At 35.4% G+C, this 17838-nt stretch overlaps 1 protein-coding gene across 1 annotated transcript; it reads right to left on the bottom strand.

Moving 5' to 3' along the window:
* Positions 1-95: 95 nt before the first annotated feature.
* LOC145086930 (choline-phosphate cytidylyltransferase 2-like) lies at positions 96-3431 on the bottom strand. Its single transcript, XM_079024782.1, has 8 exons — positions 3101-3431; positions 2586-2699; positions 2369-2464; positions 1753-1795; positions 1473-1628; positions 1304-1384; positions 590-700; positions 96-514 (listed from the first exon to the last, which is right to left on the bottom strand). Exons 1-8 carry the CDS (start codon positions 3250-3252, stop codon positions 326-328), a joined length of 942 nt encoding a protein of 313 aa, XP_078880908.1. The 5' UTR covers positions 3253-3431; the 3' UTR covers positions 96-325.
* Between the last annotated feature and the right edge of the window lie 14407 nt (positions 3432-17838).

Here is a 17838-nt window from a genome sequence, read left to right as displayed (position 1 = left end):
TAATCCCTATCTAATAGAAAATTATAGATTATACCACAATATCACCCTAGTTTTAACAATATAAGGTATTAGTAAAACAATAATAAAGCAAAATATATACAATTTCACCATGTATACATATAACTAAACAAACAAGCCAATAGTTGATGGCCTTAAAACAGTTTCACACACATTCAAAACCTGTCCCACACAGAATCTTCATATTCATATTTTTCATTATTACATAAACTTATATATATTTTTTTTAAGAAAAAGAAAAAGAAAAAACCTACATCATGAATAGTGAATAACACCATGTGATATGAGCTACTTTACATATAAGAAATCAACTTGACTGTTTTGCCCCTTCAACTTCAACTTCACCTCCATCTGAATAGACTTCTTCTTCAGTGCTATAATCGTAATAATACTCCTCTTCATCTTCTTCATCTTCCTCATCTTTCTCATATGTCAGTTCCCCTGCATTTCCCTTGTTTTTCAACTGTTCTTGAATCCGATCTCTTATTGCTGTCCCCTATATTTTATTATTATTTAATTATATTAGAAATAAATAAAAAAGATTTGATTTTTTTTTTTACAAAAATCTCACCATTTTATGGCAACCTTCTTCAAACATTTCAAGAAAACCAGCAACCAAACGATCAGCATTCTCCACCCACAGATTATGATTCATCCCTGCAGTTTTTGCTACTATGTGGATCTGCAATAAATAGCAACCTACTTTCATTTATTTCTATATTATATTTAATTTTTTTTTCTATTTATAATATTGTGCTTCCGATGATTTTCCACATTGTACTTTTGAAAAATCTATGAAATTGTAGCACTGTATGTTAAAAAAAAAAAAAGAAATCTTAGGACATTTTAAAAAAAGTTGAGGGCTTTTTCGTAAAAGAAGTAAAAATCTGAGGGGTTCTTTTGGAAAAAAAAAGTTGAGGGTTTTTCCCGAAGGAATTGTCCAAAACTGGAAATTACAGGTAATCTGCTAAAAGGGCCAAATCGGAATAAATAGAAAAATGCAAGGCCTTTTTTATGAAAAAAAATAAAGTTTGAGGTTTAATCCATAAAAAAATAAATAGCAATCTAAATTTCATTTAATTGTTTAATTTATTTACAGCATTCTACTTTTAATATTTTCTTATTAATGATACTTTGGAAAAAACTACTCAATTATAGAAATGGAAAGTTGTATTTCAATTTTTCAAAATACAATGTTGTAACAGGAAAAAAAATGAAAGTAGAATGATATAATAAATAAATAAATAAATCTAAAAAATTTCAAAACAAGAGAACAAAAACACACCTTCTCTTCCACCTTTTCTTGTTGCTTCTTTACTTTTTCATGGAGTTTCCTTAAACTCATGTTAACTCTCAACCTCTTTTCCTGTTACACATTAAAACTTATATATCAACATAAAACAATAAAAAAAAATACATATATAAAATATTCAAGTGTGAATTAAAAAAAATACCTTCACATAACTAACACCAAGGTCTTTTCTTGAGTAACCTCTATCCAAATTTCTCATCACATAATTATTATAATCTTTCACAATTCTCATGATTATATCTGATGTGGAAATTCCTTCTGTTCTTTTTGTTTCCTTAAATCTTCCAATTGATTTGACCTAAACAAAACAATTTTTATTTTTACTTATAATCAATAAATTCCACATGTAACCAACAGTTTATAAATAAAGATTAAGCCTTTCCACTTGTTTTGTGTCATTTTATCTAAAAATTTGAACTTACAAATTCATAAACATCGTTTCCTGCTCCACTTGCATCAGCGTAACTGAAAATTTATGAAAGCAAAAACAATTAACACATCACATAAACATAAAAAAAATAAAAACAAATTAAACTCATTTTGTGGTATTTTTCTTAAAACAATTACAAGATTCAATATTATTGGCACATGTTTTTCATATTTTTCCACTTCAATTTCCTTCCTATAAACTTGCCTTTAACTTCTAAGTCACTGAAAATCACCCATAACAATAAAAGGGAACAAATTTCCTGAGTATATGTTTTACAACATAAGGTCAATTGTACTTTCATAGAAGCAATTGACAGGTGGACATAACATATTCACATGAATAACATGTCTATTTTTAAGGTTTTAAGTTTAAAGAATCACATGTCCTATATTGTACTTTAAAATTCTCTTCACATGCATAACATGCTAATGTTTCGAGATTAAGGAATCACATCTAATTTACAAACACAATTTTATGACTAGTATATAGAGAAATAGAGATTTTTGTGAACTTTTTCATCATGTATGATGTACCCCTTCAAGATAAAGAACATCAATGGGGATTTGAAGAACAAACTGAATAAAAAGTTTAGGGTAAGTTGACCTTACGGAAGAGAGTCATGAGCCACATAGTCAATCTTATGTTTATCTATAAATTCCTGATTCATAACCCAAGGGGCATCTGGGATAACTTCATCAACCCACCTGCATACAATAAAAAAAAGGATCTTTCATCTTTCAAAGTTCAAAATTCAAAGTTCAAACCAAGTTAATTAAGAAACAATCAAGATTTTTAGTGAGTAGATTAGGATTAGATCAAACATACTTGCAATGGCGAAGGGATTCATATCGCTCTTTGTCAGTCATGACTGTTTTGCCCTTTAGGCTGTGGGTGACCTCATCATTACAGCATCCAACCAACAGATAAGTATTTGGAAACCTGATTTGAACATCACAGAAACATTGAAGTTAAACAATCGATCATTAACCCTATGAATGCATTAGTGATGTACATGGAGATCTCCTATATTTAGTTCTACTTGACTCAAGCAGTGTTTTGAACAACTCAATTGAGTTCACGATTATCTATCCCCATGTTTCGTGTTAACTTGTTCGGAATCAGCCATGGATGAAAACTTCCCGATTTATCCCAATTTAGGGCCACTATATCCACACAACGCCAATGAAAGGCCATAATCGAAGTAAAATAACAATTGAAATCCCCTGAAGAAAAACTAACACCGGATCGCATGAAATCAAAACCATCACACGATTCCGTTAAGAAACAAAACATGCAATCAAATTCATCGACAATTATGAAAGGGTAACTGATAATCTTACGATTTCTTGGCTTGTTCAAGGGAACGAGCATGACCGAAGTGGAAGAGATCGTATATGCCATCAGCGTAGACACGAACGGGTCTGTCTGTGGGAGGATCGAGCATCCAAATAGTCTTTTTATGGACCTTATTCTTCTGTTCATCATCCTCCATTCTACCTTTCTCCTTCCTTTCTCTCTCCTATAGGATCGCCTTCCTTGTCGGTTTCAGACAGATTTGGGGAATCGGAGATGCGTTGTAATGGAAATCAAGAGCCTGCAACTTCTTCTGGGGTTGAATTTATATATACACAAACATGTCCGTGGATCTGTTTCTTCTACATCATGCTAAATCTATGGGCATGGTAAATTTTAATTATAGATCTACAAATAATATTTAATGATTTTTCTTTTCTAAGTTATTAAACTAGCCAAAAATCTTTACTTATTTTTAACTAAAAAATAATTTTTTTTTTCAAAATATAGTCATTAAAATTGTTAAAATTGCAGCTGATTAAAGTTGTCAACAATTTTGTATAAGTTACCTGTGATTTTAGCTTTTAGTGGGCTATGAAATCGGCCCAATAATAAGTAGGTATAAAAAATCATCAATTTTCAGATATTTTTTCTACGAAATTGCAAATGGCTAAGAGCCACGTACAGTTTTCTTGTGCTTCAACTGTCCTAGTAAAACATGTCATTTTGACTACAATTATGTACTTTTATTACAATTTTATACATTTTGACTACGATTTATGACTTGTTGACTATGATTTAGTATATTTTTCATTAGTCTTTATATAAATGTAAATGTAAAGAATAAAAACTATTACCCACAATATCAATATCAATGTTTTTTTCAATGTATTTTTAACTATATTTGAACTAAAATAATATGCTTTCTAGTAAATATTTCTCGTTGTGGTTGTAATTGGTGGAAACGAGAGATTTGTTGATTATCAACTAAGATGTGTTTAGCATTTGGATATGGTAGAATGTTGAATTTCGGAGTGAGATATTCGAAGAATATTAATTAAATTGAATTTTTGTGCTTGGTGAAAAATAAAACTGATTCTGTTTGATATCTTAATATATCTTTCAAACAATTAGCGATCCATCAAATCGATACAAACATAAATCTGGACAAGTAAATAATGCTCATACATAATTTATGGATTATAATTTTTTTATGAAATGATTATTTTAAAATAAATTGTATTTTTTATGCAATAATTATTTTAAAATAAATAACAAAACCATGTACCAATACCAACACCTCTCCTAGAGGTTCCAGGATCAATTTTGAAAAAAATAAGAACCAACGTGATCGGTTACAGTTCCAATTCCACCACTCGAAGTACAATCGTTTCCAATTAAATTAGTCGGGTACTGCGTATGTTCACCCCTAGTATTTATACCAACCACAATAACAATTTATATAATTTTGTCTATATAATATGAAAGCTCTTCTGATATAGTTTTAAAAATCCATGAACACCATATTTAAAACAAAAAAGATAACTCTAGTTTTTATTAGCGCAACAATCAAAATTAGTAATAGCAATAACGGTGTCTAATTTGCTTCAAGTCCAAGTAACTCAACTTTGGCAGCTGTAGTAATAGCTTCATTATTAGACGCCTAGGCCATTTTTAAAAAAAAAAAAATCAAAGCTTTGAAGCAGCAATAGTGAAGAAACTCTAGGCTTTGAGATAGAAACACCATAACTTTAAGTAGCATCAAGCTACAACCTAATGTCTGCAATGATTTTGCTCAGATCGACCATAACAACCAACATCTACATATACGTAAGTGGAGGCACATATAAGATTTTGCTCAGATCAACCATAACAACCAACATCTACATATACGTAAGTGGAGGCACATATAAGGTTCCGTTAATTGCCAACATTAATGTCCCTTGGCCTTTTTGGCTAACATTGATTGTTTTAACAACTTAGATATTCCCACATTTATTGATGAACAAGCCTATAACCTAAAACAGTGTTCTAAGAAATATTGGCCCTCTTCATGACTTCTTTAGTAGGATATGTTTTAGCCATTGCTTTACGGTTTTAAAGAAAATGAGAAACGACCTGTGATACGGAGACGAGTGGTAAATTATTCGGTGATAGAAAAGTTACATTTTTATAATGGTATTAATGCATTTTCTTCATAGAGATGTTTTCCCTTATTGTTGGACATTTTTATATTGTTTTCTTTTCAGGATGTGAGTTGTAAATATACAAATACTCCATATCACCGGTCGTTTTCGCGTTTTCATTAGAATTGTTAGAGGATGTTATGTTGCACGGTAACAAAGTTAGATCCTGCTAAAAAAATTCATGAAGAAGGCCCAATATTTCTTAGAACACAATCGTTTTCAAAACCGGTTTGATCGTCTATTCAACAATCAGTGTTGACCAAAAAGGCCAAGGGACATTAATGTTGGCTATTAGCACAACCTTATATGTTCCTCCACTTAGGTAACGGTGATATACTATCCTGTTATGGTGGTTTGTTAGTTGCTATGGTGAATTTGAGACCATAGGATTGCGGCTTGATGCTACTGAAAGCTCTGTTGTTGTTTATACCTTAAAGTCTAGAGTTTCTCCGTTATTGCTGCTTCAAATCCTCAAATTTCTTGTAAAAAATGGCCTATGCGTCGAACGATAAAGCTATTATCAAAGTTACCAAAGTTGAATGACTTGTTCTTGATATAGACCAGACACGGTTATTATTGATTTTTGATTGGTGGGCTAATGAAAACTATGACTTTCTTTTTTGTTTTTATATATGACTTCCATGGGTTTTTTTAAGACTATATTAAAAGAGCTTTCATACTAGATAGACAAGATTACATAAATGGTTCTAGTGGTTGGGAAAAAAATACTAGGAGTGAACATACGCGGGTACCCGATTAATTTGACCGGAGCCGATGGTGCTTGCAATGGTGGAAACGGAACTGGTCACATTGGTTCTTAATTGTTTAGAATCAATCCTGTAACCTCTGGACCTGGTAGCCTATTTTGTTATTTATTTTAAAATAATCATTTCATTTAAAAAAATACAATCGATAAATTATGCATGAGCATTATTTTGTTGTGCACTTTATGTTCGTATCTATCAGAATATGGATCATTAATTGTTCGTGCGTTTTTTATGCGTTTATCCAAACCAATGTATTATTTAAAAGATAATATTAATAATAAAATAAGTGAAACTTGAAAATGCACTTGATGGTTCTTATATGATGTGGATAACCATTCCTGTGGTTCTGTTTTATAGTTTTGTAAATCAACAAATCATTTTTTTAAATAACAAAATAAGAAACACAAACCAAACTAATACCTGTTTAATAGGAGTGAGCATAGGTGGGTAGCTAACTAAATTTGCAAGAATCGGAACCGGAACTTGTGGTTCCTTCAATGTTGGAATAGGAACCAGAACCACTTAAGGTGGTTCCTAAACTTCAAGAACCGGAACCGCATAAGGCGGTTCCGATTCTTAAATCGACAGTTCCGAGACGGTTTGGTTCCGAAAGCGGATACCCGGTTATAATGCTCACCCCTACTGTTTAATGTATTGCTCTTGAACCTCAAAAACTGATAGATATATTTTACTAACAAGCAACAGTTACCCATCGGTTTTGGTTCCATATACAATTCGGTTCCAGGTACTATATATATATATATATATATATATATATATATATATATATATATATATATATATATATATATATATATATGGCACCGAAACTAACAAGTACCCAACTGATAACCTAGTTCCCCATTTTATGAACTGAAACTAAAATCATACAGTTCCACTGCTCACCCCTAAAAATACCACTACAAGTCATACTTTTTTTTTATACATGAACGATCCTTACGGTTTTAAAAACTTGCACATTGGGTTTTTATAGTTGTCATGGGAAGACTTTATTGTCCTATCGATATTGTATGCCACTTAGTTGATATCTTGCTAAGCCAAGCTAACTAAGGTCCTTGGATAATACTAAAGACTTCAAAAACAAGAGATCGGAACAAAGAAGTCTTCTATTACTAGAAGATAGTTTGATATCTTTACAAAACTATTTTGCATGATACTTTTTTCTTTTTTGATTTTTTGGAGCAAATGAGCTCCACACCTATTTATAGATGGTTTACTCCCCATGTCGAAAGTTTCTAGATATCCACAATATACATGACTATTTTACAGTATTCTTATCTTCTCCATATCTATGTACAAAGTTCCGTAATATTCTAAACTATTTGTCAATATCCTAAACAATTTAGGACGTTCTCCGGTATTTCAACTTATTCTAGAGTGTTTCATACTCTTCCAGGGACGTTCTTCTAGCGTGTTTCAAAACCTTCTAGAGTCTTCCAGAACGTTCTACAATCTTCCAAAGTCTTCTAGTGCGTCCTAAATTTGTCAAGAGTCAACATCAAGCATTCTTGATCACTCTAGTATTTCCAAAATTCTCTATAAACTTCAAGAAGAATCTCCTGTGACATAACATTATTAAAGAATAAGGATCAAGTGCTTGTGAAATTACTAATTTACCATTCTTTTTATATTCTTTTTCTTTAAATGATTTATGGGCATGGTAATTTTTAATTGTAGATTTACAAATGCTATTTAATGATTCTTTTTTTAACTTTATATGACAAAAAATTTAGGTTTAATTATGTTTTCGTCCCTGAACTTTGTTGAGAATTGCTGATTTGGTCATTTTTAAGCTCCATAAAATAAAGGGAAAATGACTTACAAAAGTAATTTGTTAACATTTAGTCTTTTTTTTACCATTCAACTTATTGAACCTGTTCACATATTATCCTTGTGTAACACCCATAAAATTCAAGCCAATTTATAACTTTTTAAATCGTTCAAAAACCAATAATTATTACAAATTTGTTTTCAAAATGGTTTCATGTCAGACTATATCGGAATCAAATCATAAAAACATAAGGAGGTGCACGATCACGTCTTCGCCTTCCAGCGATCATTAGAAGTACCTGAAACATAATCAACAACTGTAAGCCCGAAGCTTAGTAAGTTCCCCCCCAAAATACCAACGCCATAAAAATATAACCATATCATAGCAAACAACATGCATAATGAGCCATCAGCCTGATTGGACCGCCTCGCAGGGCCATCAGTCTATCTGGACCGCCTCTCAGGGCCTTCAGCCTATCCAGACCGCTCGTCAGGCCTTCGGCCTGACTAGTACGCCCTAATCGGGTCTGCAATCTATCACATTTTTCTTTGCCTTTAGTCATTGATGTGACATTAATGACAAACAACTGAGAACAATCGATAACTTCCTCCTCCTCAATTTCACTAATATCATCAGAATCATCTTCGATATCAACATAATTAGATTAAGAGTCAGATTTCAAATTCTCAGTTCTTTTCAAAATCTTTATTTGTTCATTTTTTGTCAAAGTATCATTTACAATATCTACTAATTCATCAACACTCAGACATTCTTCAATTTTAACAACACCATAGGCTAATCTATTATCTGGTACTTTATCGAATTCAACAATAGTTTGTTCACAATCATAGGATATAGATTAAATTTTCTCCCTTTCAAATACCAAAAAGGGAAAAAATTTCCTATGTTGGTCCTTGCTAATATCCGAAGAATGATGTAATGTTGTTAATTTTCCATACAATCTTTTGGCAAAGTTACAGTATATGTTTCGCTGTTTTAACAACATTTTAACTTTTGCATTCAGTCTATCCCTATCACACATCAAATTAGTTATCTGCATATCTAAGTATTTTATTTTTATTTTCTTCAAATCCAATGTCTTTTGGGTTTCTAAAAGTTGTGTGTTTGACTTCTTAGCATCATTACTAGCAGAAATAAGTAGACCGGTAACGTAAGTAATGGCTGCATCAAACTCAGAAAGTATTGAATCATATGCACTAGAGGAAATATTAAAAGATTGTAAAAGAGAGCGTACCTGAGAAGTCATTGGTGATAAGATGTCGAAACAAAGCATTTCCCATTTATTTTCTCTTCCTCTTCATCCTCATGCATAGCGAACATTGCTCCATGGGTAGGATTTTGCGCTTCTTCATCATCTGAGCCAGATGACGAAATCTGGTATGTACCTTCGTCTTCATCCATACCTTTGGCCACCAATGATAAACCTTTCGCTTTAGCATGCACCTCTTCCAGTTTTTCGACATCGTAAGCCTCATCTTTGATCTTACTTTTCTTCTCGTCTCTCTTGCTCAGCATGCAGTCATTCTCCATGTGATTTGATCCATTACAATAATGGTAGTCGAATCCTGAGTCTCCTTTTAGCCTTTTCTCCTTCTTCTCCTCATCAATACGAACTTCCTTCTTTTCCATCTTCTTCTCTTCACTCACTGTCTTCGTAGCAAAGTTTCCTTTTCCATCAGTTGTTTTTGACTTTGCATTAAATGACTTCTTAAAGAACCTCTTTACTCGATTGTTAGAGTAAAAGGCTATGGCTTCGTCATCTGAATTGACAATAAGACCTTCATCCTCAGAATTCTCTTTCTCAACACTTTCTTTCTTAGCTTCTCTCCCTGAAATCTTCGATACAAGAGCCAGTGGACCACCAATACTGATTTTCGACTCTTTAGATATTTCATTCACTTCGGCTTCTTGAGTTTTCAACAAATTGTAAAGATCATTCAAGGTGAAATAATCAAAACCTTGTTAAGTCTTCACCATCAGACTAACATTCATCCATTCTTTGCGAAGCCCCATAATGAATATGAGATTAAACTCCATAGTCGACCTGGTGATTCCATATCGATTGCACTTGTATATGAGCTCGTTCAGACGATCATAATACAATTCAATGGATTCACTTTCTTTCTGTTTGAACTCTCTTAATTCCACCAGACAATGTTTCACTGAATTGATTTTGGTCTTCTCACTACCTTGATACTTTTCTTTTAAAGTATCCCAAATTTCTTTGGCACTTTTACAGCTACGTACATAATTGTACACAACTAGAGGAAGAGCACCTCTTAATTCACGCATAAATTTCTTCTCGTTCTTCAACAATCTCTCAGATTTTTCATTGACATTGTGATTTGTTGAAGAATTTCCAATGTTCGGAACAACAGCAGGAGGACGAACATCATCGAGAATACAGTTCCAGAGTTCTTCATCTATACCATTCATCTAGTCTTCCATATGATCAACCCATTGATCGTAGAATTCAGGAATCAGCATAGGAATTTTGGTTGAAGAACCAAGCATATGTCACACCCTCGAAGTAGATGGCGGAAACGTCCGGGGGCTTGTGCGTGACTTCATCCTTGTAGTATCATCACATAGTATATAATTGAAACATAACATTATCATCATCACACATGTAATATAACAACACACATTGTTTACATCGAGTATTTTGTTTAAATATTACATGCCAAAATAGTTAAAGTATGATGGAACAATATATAACAAAACATCCATTAAACTTGTCACACCCCCGAACCGTCAGATACAACGGTGGAAACGTCCGGGGGCGGGTGACGTCATGCGTAGAATCACAAAAATCATATCATAGCAATCAAAGTAAACACATCCATTACATTACAATATAATTATTTACATCTGTTTGAAAACATAGTTTGTATACATCAATACTATAACAAAAGAAAAAGACGTGACTCTAAAATGCTCCGTCTTCTCCAAAAGCTGGCAAGGTACCTATCTATTGTTTCCCTGAGAATATAAGCGGTTTGAAAGAATATCAGCATAACAATGGTGAGTTCATAATGTTGATTTGTAGTGAAAACCATTGTTATCAAGTTCTGAAAAATGTATGCATGCTTTCCATGAAAATCCAATATTTTCTAACATGTTTGTTGATTACTGTATGCATAACCTGTTCCGTTTGAAAACCCTGGCTACCACTAGTATGTAGTGAATGTTCTTTTTGAAAACCCTAGCTACCACCAGTATGTATAGTAGTTTTATTACTTAAAATAAAACCAAGTGATGTATCCCTGGAGTGCCCTCCAGTGTATTGCGTAGTAGTTTTATTAATTAAAATAAAACTAATGAAGAATGAAAATCCCATAAACAAAGTTTAGTTTATACTTATTATGAGTCGTATAACCATGCTAATATGAACGGGAACCTCCTTGACGTTTCTTCACGCGTCATACGTTTACAAAATTTGTCACCCCAAGCATGCCTGCCTAACTATAGCTAATAGTTCAGGTGTGGGATAGTCGGTCCCGAATAGATCTATTCACAAATTTCACGCTCTCCCTCCAGGAGACTCTGGTTATACTAAAGGTGAGGATTTACTGGTACCCCGAAGGGCATGAAGATGAGAAGTCTCACAATCCTGTATTAACTAGTTTACGTGTTGTTCTGTTGTTTTCGTTTTCGAAATCGTTGTATACGGTCTAGAGTATAACGCAAAATAATTATTTAGTAATATACTCTTGTTGTCTATATGTAATAATGGATAAACCAAATATGTCATAGTTTATGCGTTTTCCTTTGTGCGTAGTTTGAATCTGTAAATCCGATAATGAATTCCCCAAACTATACCTATTATAGTTTGAATGGTAAGTTGAGTTCATGTGCTGTTCTGAAAACTATGCAATCATGGTTAGAAAACGTCCCTCATGCTCCACATAATACAAAAGGGATAAATTATCTAAATGTTTAATGTAAAACTTGTTGTAATTGCATCAGTTTTTAACTTGTGAAAACATTTATATTTGGCTTGTATTCCCCTTGAATACGTTATAAAACTTATAAAAGTGTAGGGGTATGAACTCACTGTTTAACGTAGGATTTGAGTGTACAATCGGTATGAGTGCTGAGTGTCAACTGATGTTTCGTATGAAAGTGGATCCTATTAACATATAGTAACACATATATGTATTAGATTAAAGTATTCCATGACTAACCATGATGGGAAACTACCCTAAGGACCTGGAAATGCTTGAACTAAGTGTCAGAACCATAAATGATCGAAAGAGGGAGGTGTACGACCACCCTAAGGGTGTGTACGGCCATGGGTGTACGACCCATGAGTGTACGGTCGTACACTCTTGATGGGGAGTGCTTTTGAGGTGTTTCCAAGGTTCTACAAGCATCCAAGGAGTGTTCTAGGTCCCATACTGAGTGGTTTTTGCAAGTTTAAGGCCAAATATGAGCATTAAAGTTGGTGTAAGGCCATAAGAGTGTGTGTGCGGCCATACATAGGAGTGTGCGGCCGTACATAGGAGTGTGCGGCCGTACAGAGGGGTGTGCGACCGTACATAGGGGTGTGCGACCGTACACTCTTCATCTATGCCCAAAATGTCGATTTCCAGGTGTTTCATGGCTAATACCAAGTCTGACTAGTAGATAGGGGCCAAACTCTCACTTTGGAGAAGCTTTTTGAAGGTGTGTATGACCACCTTATGAAGGTGTGCGGCCGTAAACCTTCAAGTGATGAAGAACATGATTAATTAGGGCTTAGATCAAGTGGTCATTCAAGTATAACAAGCTAGACGATAGAATACTCACGTTTTTAAAGCCTTTGGGGTGTTCTTGGATGAAGATTCTAGAGAGAGAAAGTAGAGTGCAACCAAAAAGGGAAAAGAATGAAAGAAGGGGTCTCCCCCTATATATAGAGGTGAGTGTGTGTGACATCCCCAAAATCACGGCCAGAAAAGACCGGTTTGTTTATGCTTTGTTTAAAAATCAGAGTAACATTTTAAATAAAAGTGTTGCGGAATTTGTCCCAAAACAATAATATGATAAAGATTTATCAAAAGCATTTCCATAGAAATGTATTTCATTAAAAGACTCGGGATGTCATGTTCGTACAGATCAAAAGCATAAACAGTACAATACAAGCCTTACTACATTATTTCATATCTACAGGCCTATATCCGTAATCCCTCGTCCAAACATCATATATATGCTCAAGCGCCACTACCTGTAATACATAAAACTGAGTGGGTCAGGCTTGGGAGCCTGGTGAGCACATAGGGTTTTCAACCCACAATAAATAGTTTATTAATTTCATCAATCAACAATAACCCGATTACCCGTTCCCGTTATCCTCACTTTACGTCCCTAAACACCTATCATAAGGGACCTAGCCTAAGGATCATCATCGGGACGGACACTACTACTAAGGGGATTCCTCAGCAATAAATGTCCTAATAGGCAACCATGTGGGGGATGGAGTACATCTGGTGAGCACACAGTTCAAATAAACACACAGTTCAAATAAACACCTACAGGTTGCGAGCCTGCTAGTGTTCCACTGGACTGTCTAGAATAGTCCGTGGTCGTCATCTATACTCCGCTAGATGACTGGATCATCAATAACATCTATAACGAGGCCTCTCATTATTTTATTTTGTCACACAGCAACTATTACATCTACCCATGTTTTACCCAACACATTTTGTAGATATAAAATACATATACAGTTTAAATCTTTGAAAACATGTATAAAACGTTCATCCAGCATAGATAGCAAGTATTCAGATAATATGCACACATAGCACGTAATTTATATAAAATACTTCATATCTATGTGTAAGTTGAAAGTAAATATGCACTCACCTGAAAAGGTGGTGATTCCGAACTCAGACAGCGCTTCGCTTCTTAAAAAGAATTTTCTTCGACGAAACCTAGTATTATTACCACTAGAGTTTAGTTTATTATTCGTCGAGACTAATTAATAGTCTAGCTATTATTATTATTATTATTATATAAGCGTCAAAAAAATACTTATATAACCCATAATAATAGCCCAAGTATTTATTATAAGTTCCTAATAACGTTACTATAATTAAATAAAAGCTATATTAAAATAAGGTAAGCATAACTTACTTACAAGGGGGTTTTAGCTAGGAGTCGGGCTCTGCAGGGGCAGAACTTCGTCGCTGAATCTTTCTAAGAAAGATTCGTGCAGCGCTTCAGCGCTCACCTTACTATACTAAACTACAGAAAGAGAAGTCGAATCACGAGGGACCGAAATGCTCGGGGGATAAGGAGAGAAAGACTCTTGAATCAAGAGAATGGTGCAAGAAATATGAGAGCCCAAGGCTCTTATTTATACTAATTGAATTTTCAAAAACTACCCTCCATAATTACTTAATGACCTTTTAGTTATATAAACAACTAAACACCCCTCTATAATACTATTATAAATGGATTTAATGATATTTGTACTAAAATAATGTCGAAAGAACTCAACATTAGTCTTATAATGACCGCATCGTCGATACCTTTCTAATGATATATACATATGTATATATATGTGTACGTATACATGATTTATACTTTATTTTAATACGTAAATATGCTATTATAATTTGTAACTCGTTCATACGAACTCCGTTTTTGACGTTCTTTATATCCACGCGTAGGTGAAGACGTACTCTACAACTTTCGTTTAGACTCCGTCGGCTAATTTTGACTTTATTTTTAAAGTTATATTTTTAACAAGCCGGGACAGGATTGGTCTGTTTAAAATCTCATAACTTCTTCATACGAAATCAGATTTGAGCGTTCTTTTTATCGATGTTCTTATTTTAACATATTCTACGACTTTCGTTTAGATCACTAAGGCTAAATCTCGCTCTATCGTAAATTCACTATTCACGCTTCCCGGTATCGTGCCGGTTCTGTCGTGAAACTTCGACAGGTCATAACTTCTTCGTTATAACTCGGATTTCGGCGTTCCTTATATGCACGGAAACCTTGAGACATATTCTACAACTTTATGTAGAGATATCGGGATTATCTCACACTTTAATTTTGACGCTCATTTTTATTCTTTATTAATTATACATTTATAATTAAATAATAAACACATATAATTCACATAATACTCAAATATTTCATCTTTATTACTTCAAAAAGAGTTACAAGAGTTGACCTAGACTATTACATTGACAAAAATGCTTAGCCCTGAAACCCGGGCGTTACAATTCTCTCCCCCTTAGGATGATTCCGTCCCGGAATCATGCATCAGCAAACAGATGTGGATAGCGACTCATCATGTCATCCTCTGTTTCCCAAGTGAGATTCGGCCCATTCGAATGTTTCCATCGGACTAGCACCAAGTCGACCATCTTGCGTCGTAACTTCTTAGTCTTACGGTCAACAATTGCCTCAGGCTCTTCGATCAACCTTTTATTTTCATCCATCCTTAACTTTGAGATTGGAATTATGTCGGGAACATCTCCCGTGAATTTCCTCAAATAACACACATGGAAGGTGTTATGAATACCATTGAGTTCTTCGGGCAATTCCAGCTTGTAAGCTTGGTTCCCTATCTTCTGAAGAACTTTGAACGGTCCAATAAACCTTGGACTCAACTTTCCTCGTTTCCCAAATCGTATAAGTCCCTTCCACGGTGAGACTTTAAGCAAAACGGAATCCCCAACTTCGAAAGTTATCGGTCGTCTTTTCTTGTCAGCATAGCTCTTCTGACGATCCTGGGCTGCTAACATCCTTTCCCTAATCACCTTCAACTTCTCAGCAGTCTCATGGACTATCTCGGGGCCCATAAACTGCTTCTCTCCGGCTTCAAGCCAACAAGACGGCGTACGACACTTCTGCCCATACAAGGCTTGATAAGGAGCCATCTTGATGCTCGAGTGAAAACTATTGTTGTAGGAAAATTCAACTAGAGGTAAGTGCTCGTCCCAATTCCCTTGGAATTCGAGGGTACATGCTCTCAGCATATCTTCCAGCGTCTGAATCGTTCTTTCGCTCTGACCATCAGTTTGCGGATGATAAGCAGTACTCAAACACAACTTTGTACCTAACTCCTCTTGTAGACTCCTCCAAAACCTTGACGTAAAACGACTATCACGATCTGATACAATCGTAAGAGGGACACCGTGAAGTCTTACAATTTCCTTCACGTAAGCATTTGCGAGCTTATCCATAGACCACTTCTCGTTGGCTGCTATGAAGTGTGCACTCTTGGTGAAACGATCCACGACTACCCAAATCATGTCGTGACCGTTCTTCGTCCTGGGCAGTTTAGTCACAAAATCCATGGTGATGTCTTCCCATTTACCCATGGGTACAGGTAAAGGTTCCAAACTCCCATACGGTTTCTGATGTTGTGCCTTAACCCTCGCACATGTTACGCACTCGGCCACATACTTCGCAACATCGAGCTTCATCGTCGGCCACCAGTAGTAGGGTTTTAGGTCCCTATACATTTTAGTGCTACCGGGATGAATCGAGTACATGGTCTTGTGTGCTTCTTCCATCAGAAGATCTCTTATTCCTCCCGTCTTAGGTACCCAAATTCGATCTTGGAATACCTTCAGTCCTTGACTGTTTGTACCAAACACTAACGTTCTTCCCAAACGTTCTTCCTTTCGGTCATTTTTCTCTAAAGCTTCTTCTTGAGCTTTCCTGATACTTTCAACAATCATCGAGACGACTTCAATTCTTAACGCTCTTGGCCTTTTCCTTTCCAGATTGACTTTCCGACTGAGAGCATCAGCAACAATATTTGCTTTACCTGGGTGGTAAAGTATCTCACAGTCGTAGTCCTTGAGAAGTTCTAGCCAGCGTCGTTGCCTCATGTTCAACTCCTTCTGATTAAAGAGATACTGGAGACTCTTATGATCAGTGAAGAGCTTGCACTTCGTGCCGTAGAGGTAATGCCTCCATATCTTTAAGGCAAAAACTACCGCTGCCAACTCTAGATCATGAGTGGGGTAGTTCTTTTCGTGCTCTTTCAATTGTCGAGATGCGTATGCTATCACCTTTTCTCTTTGGGTCAGAACACAACCCAACCCGACTCCAGAAGCGTCACTATAAACCGCGAAATCTTCGACTCCATCGGGTAGAGAAAGTATCGGTGCTTCACATAACTTCTTCTTTAGCTTCTCGAATGCCTCATCGTGTTTCTCACTCCACGTATACGTAGCTCCTTTATGAGTCAAAGCTGTTAATGGAGCAGCTATCGAAGAAAAGCCTTGGATAAATCGTCGATAATATCCGGCTAATCCTAGAAAGCTTCGAATCTCCATGGGACTCTTTGGACGTTCCCACTTCATTACAGCCTCGATCTTTGCGGGGTCAACCATTATTCCCTCCTGGTTAACAACATGACCCAAGAATTGGACTTCCCGTATCCAAAAGTCGCATTTGGAGAACTTTGCAAAAAGCTTCTCCTTCTTCAACACTTCTAATACTTCCCGTAGATGCTTGCCATGCTCCTCTTGGCTTTTCGAGTAGATGAAAATGTCGTCGATGAACACTATCACGGATTTATCGAGGAATGGTTTACAAACCCTATTCATCAAATCCATGAATGCTGCGGGAGCATTGGTTAGCCCGAATGACATAACCAAGAACTCGTAGTGTCCATATCTCGTTCTGAATGCAGTCTTCTCAATATCCTGCTTTCTCACCTTTAGCTGATGATATCCTGACCTAAGATCGATCTTTGAGAAGTAGCTCGAACCTTGCAGCTGATCGAATAGGTCATCAATCCTCGGCAATGGATACTTGTTCTTCACCGTTGCCTTATTCAGCTCTCGGTAGTCTATGCACATCCTCATGCTTCCGTCCTTCTTCTTCACGAATAACACCGGAGCTCCCCAGGGTGATGAACTAGGTCGAATGAATCCGCTGTCCAACAACTCCTGAAGTTGTGTCATGAGCTCCTTCATCTCCGTCGGTGCTAATCGGTAAGGTGCCTTTGCTATCGGTGTTGTTCCTGGTAACAAGTCTATACGAAACTCCACTTGCCTATCAGG

Source organism: Lactuca serriola, chromosome 2 (genome assembly GCF_051521515.1).
Source record: "Lactuca serriola cultivar US96UC23 chromosome 2, Lser_US96UC23_V15, whole genome shotgun sequence".
In the NCBI taxonomy this organism is placed as follows: Eukaryota; Viridiplantae; Streptophyta; class Magnoliopsida; order Asterales; family Asteraceae; genus Lactuca; species Lactuca serriola.
This window is presented reverse-complemented; position numbering and strand designations above follow the sequence as displayed.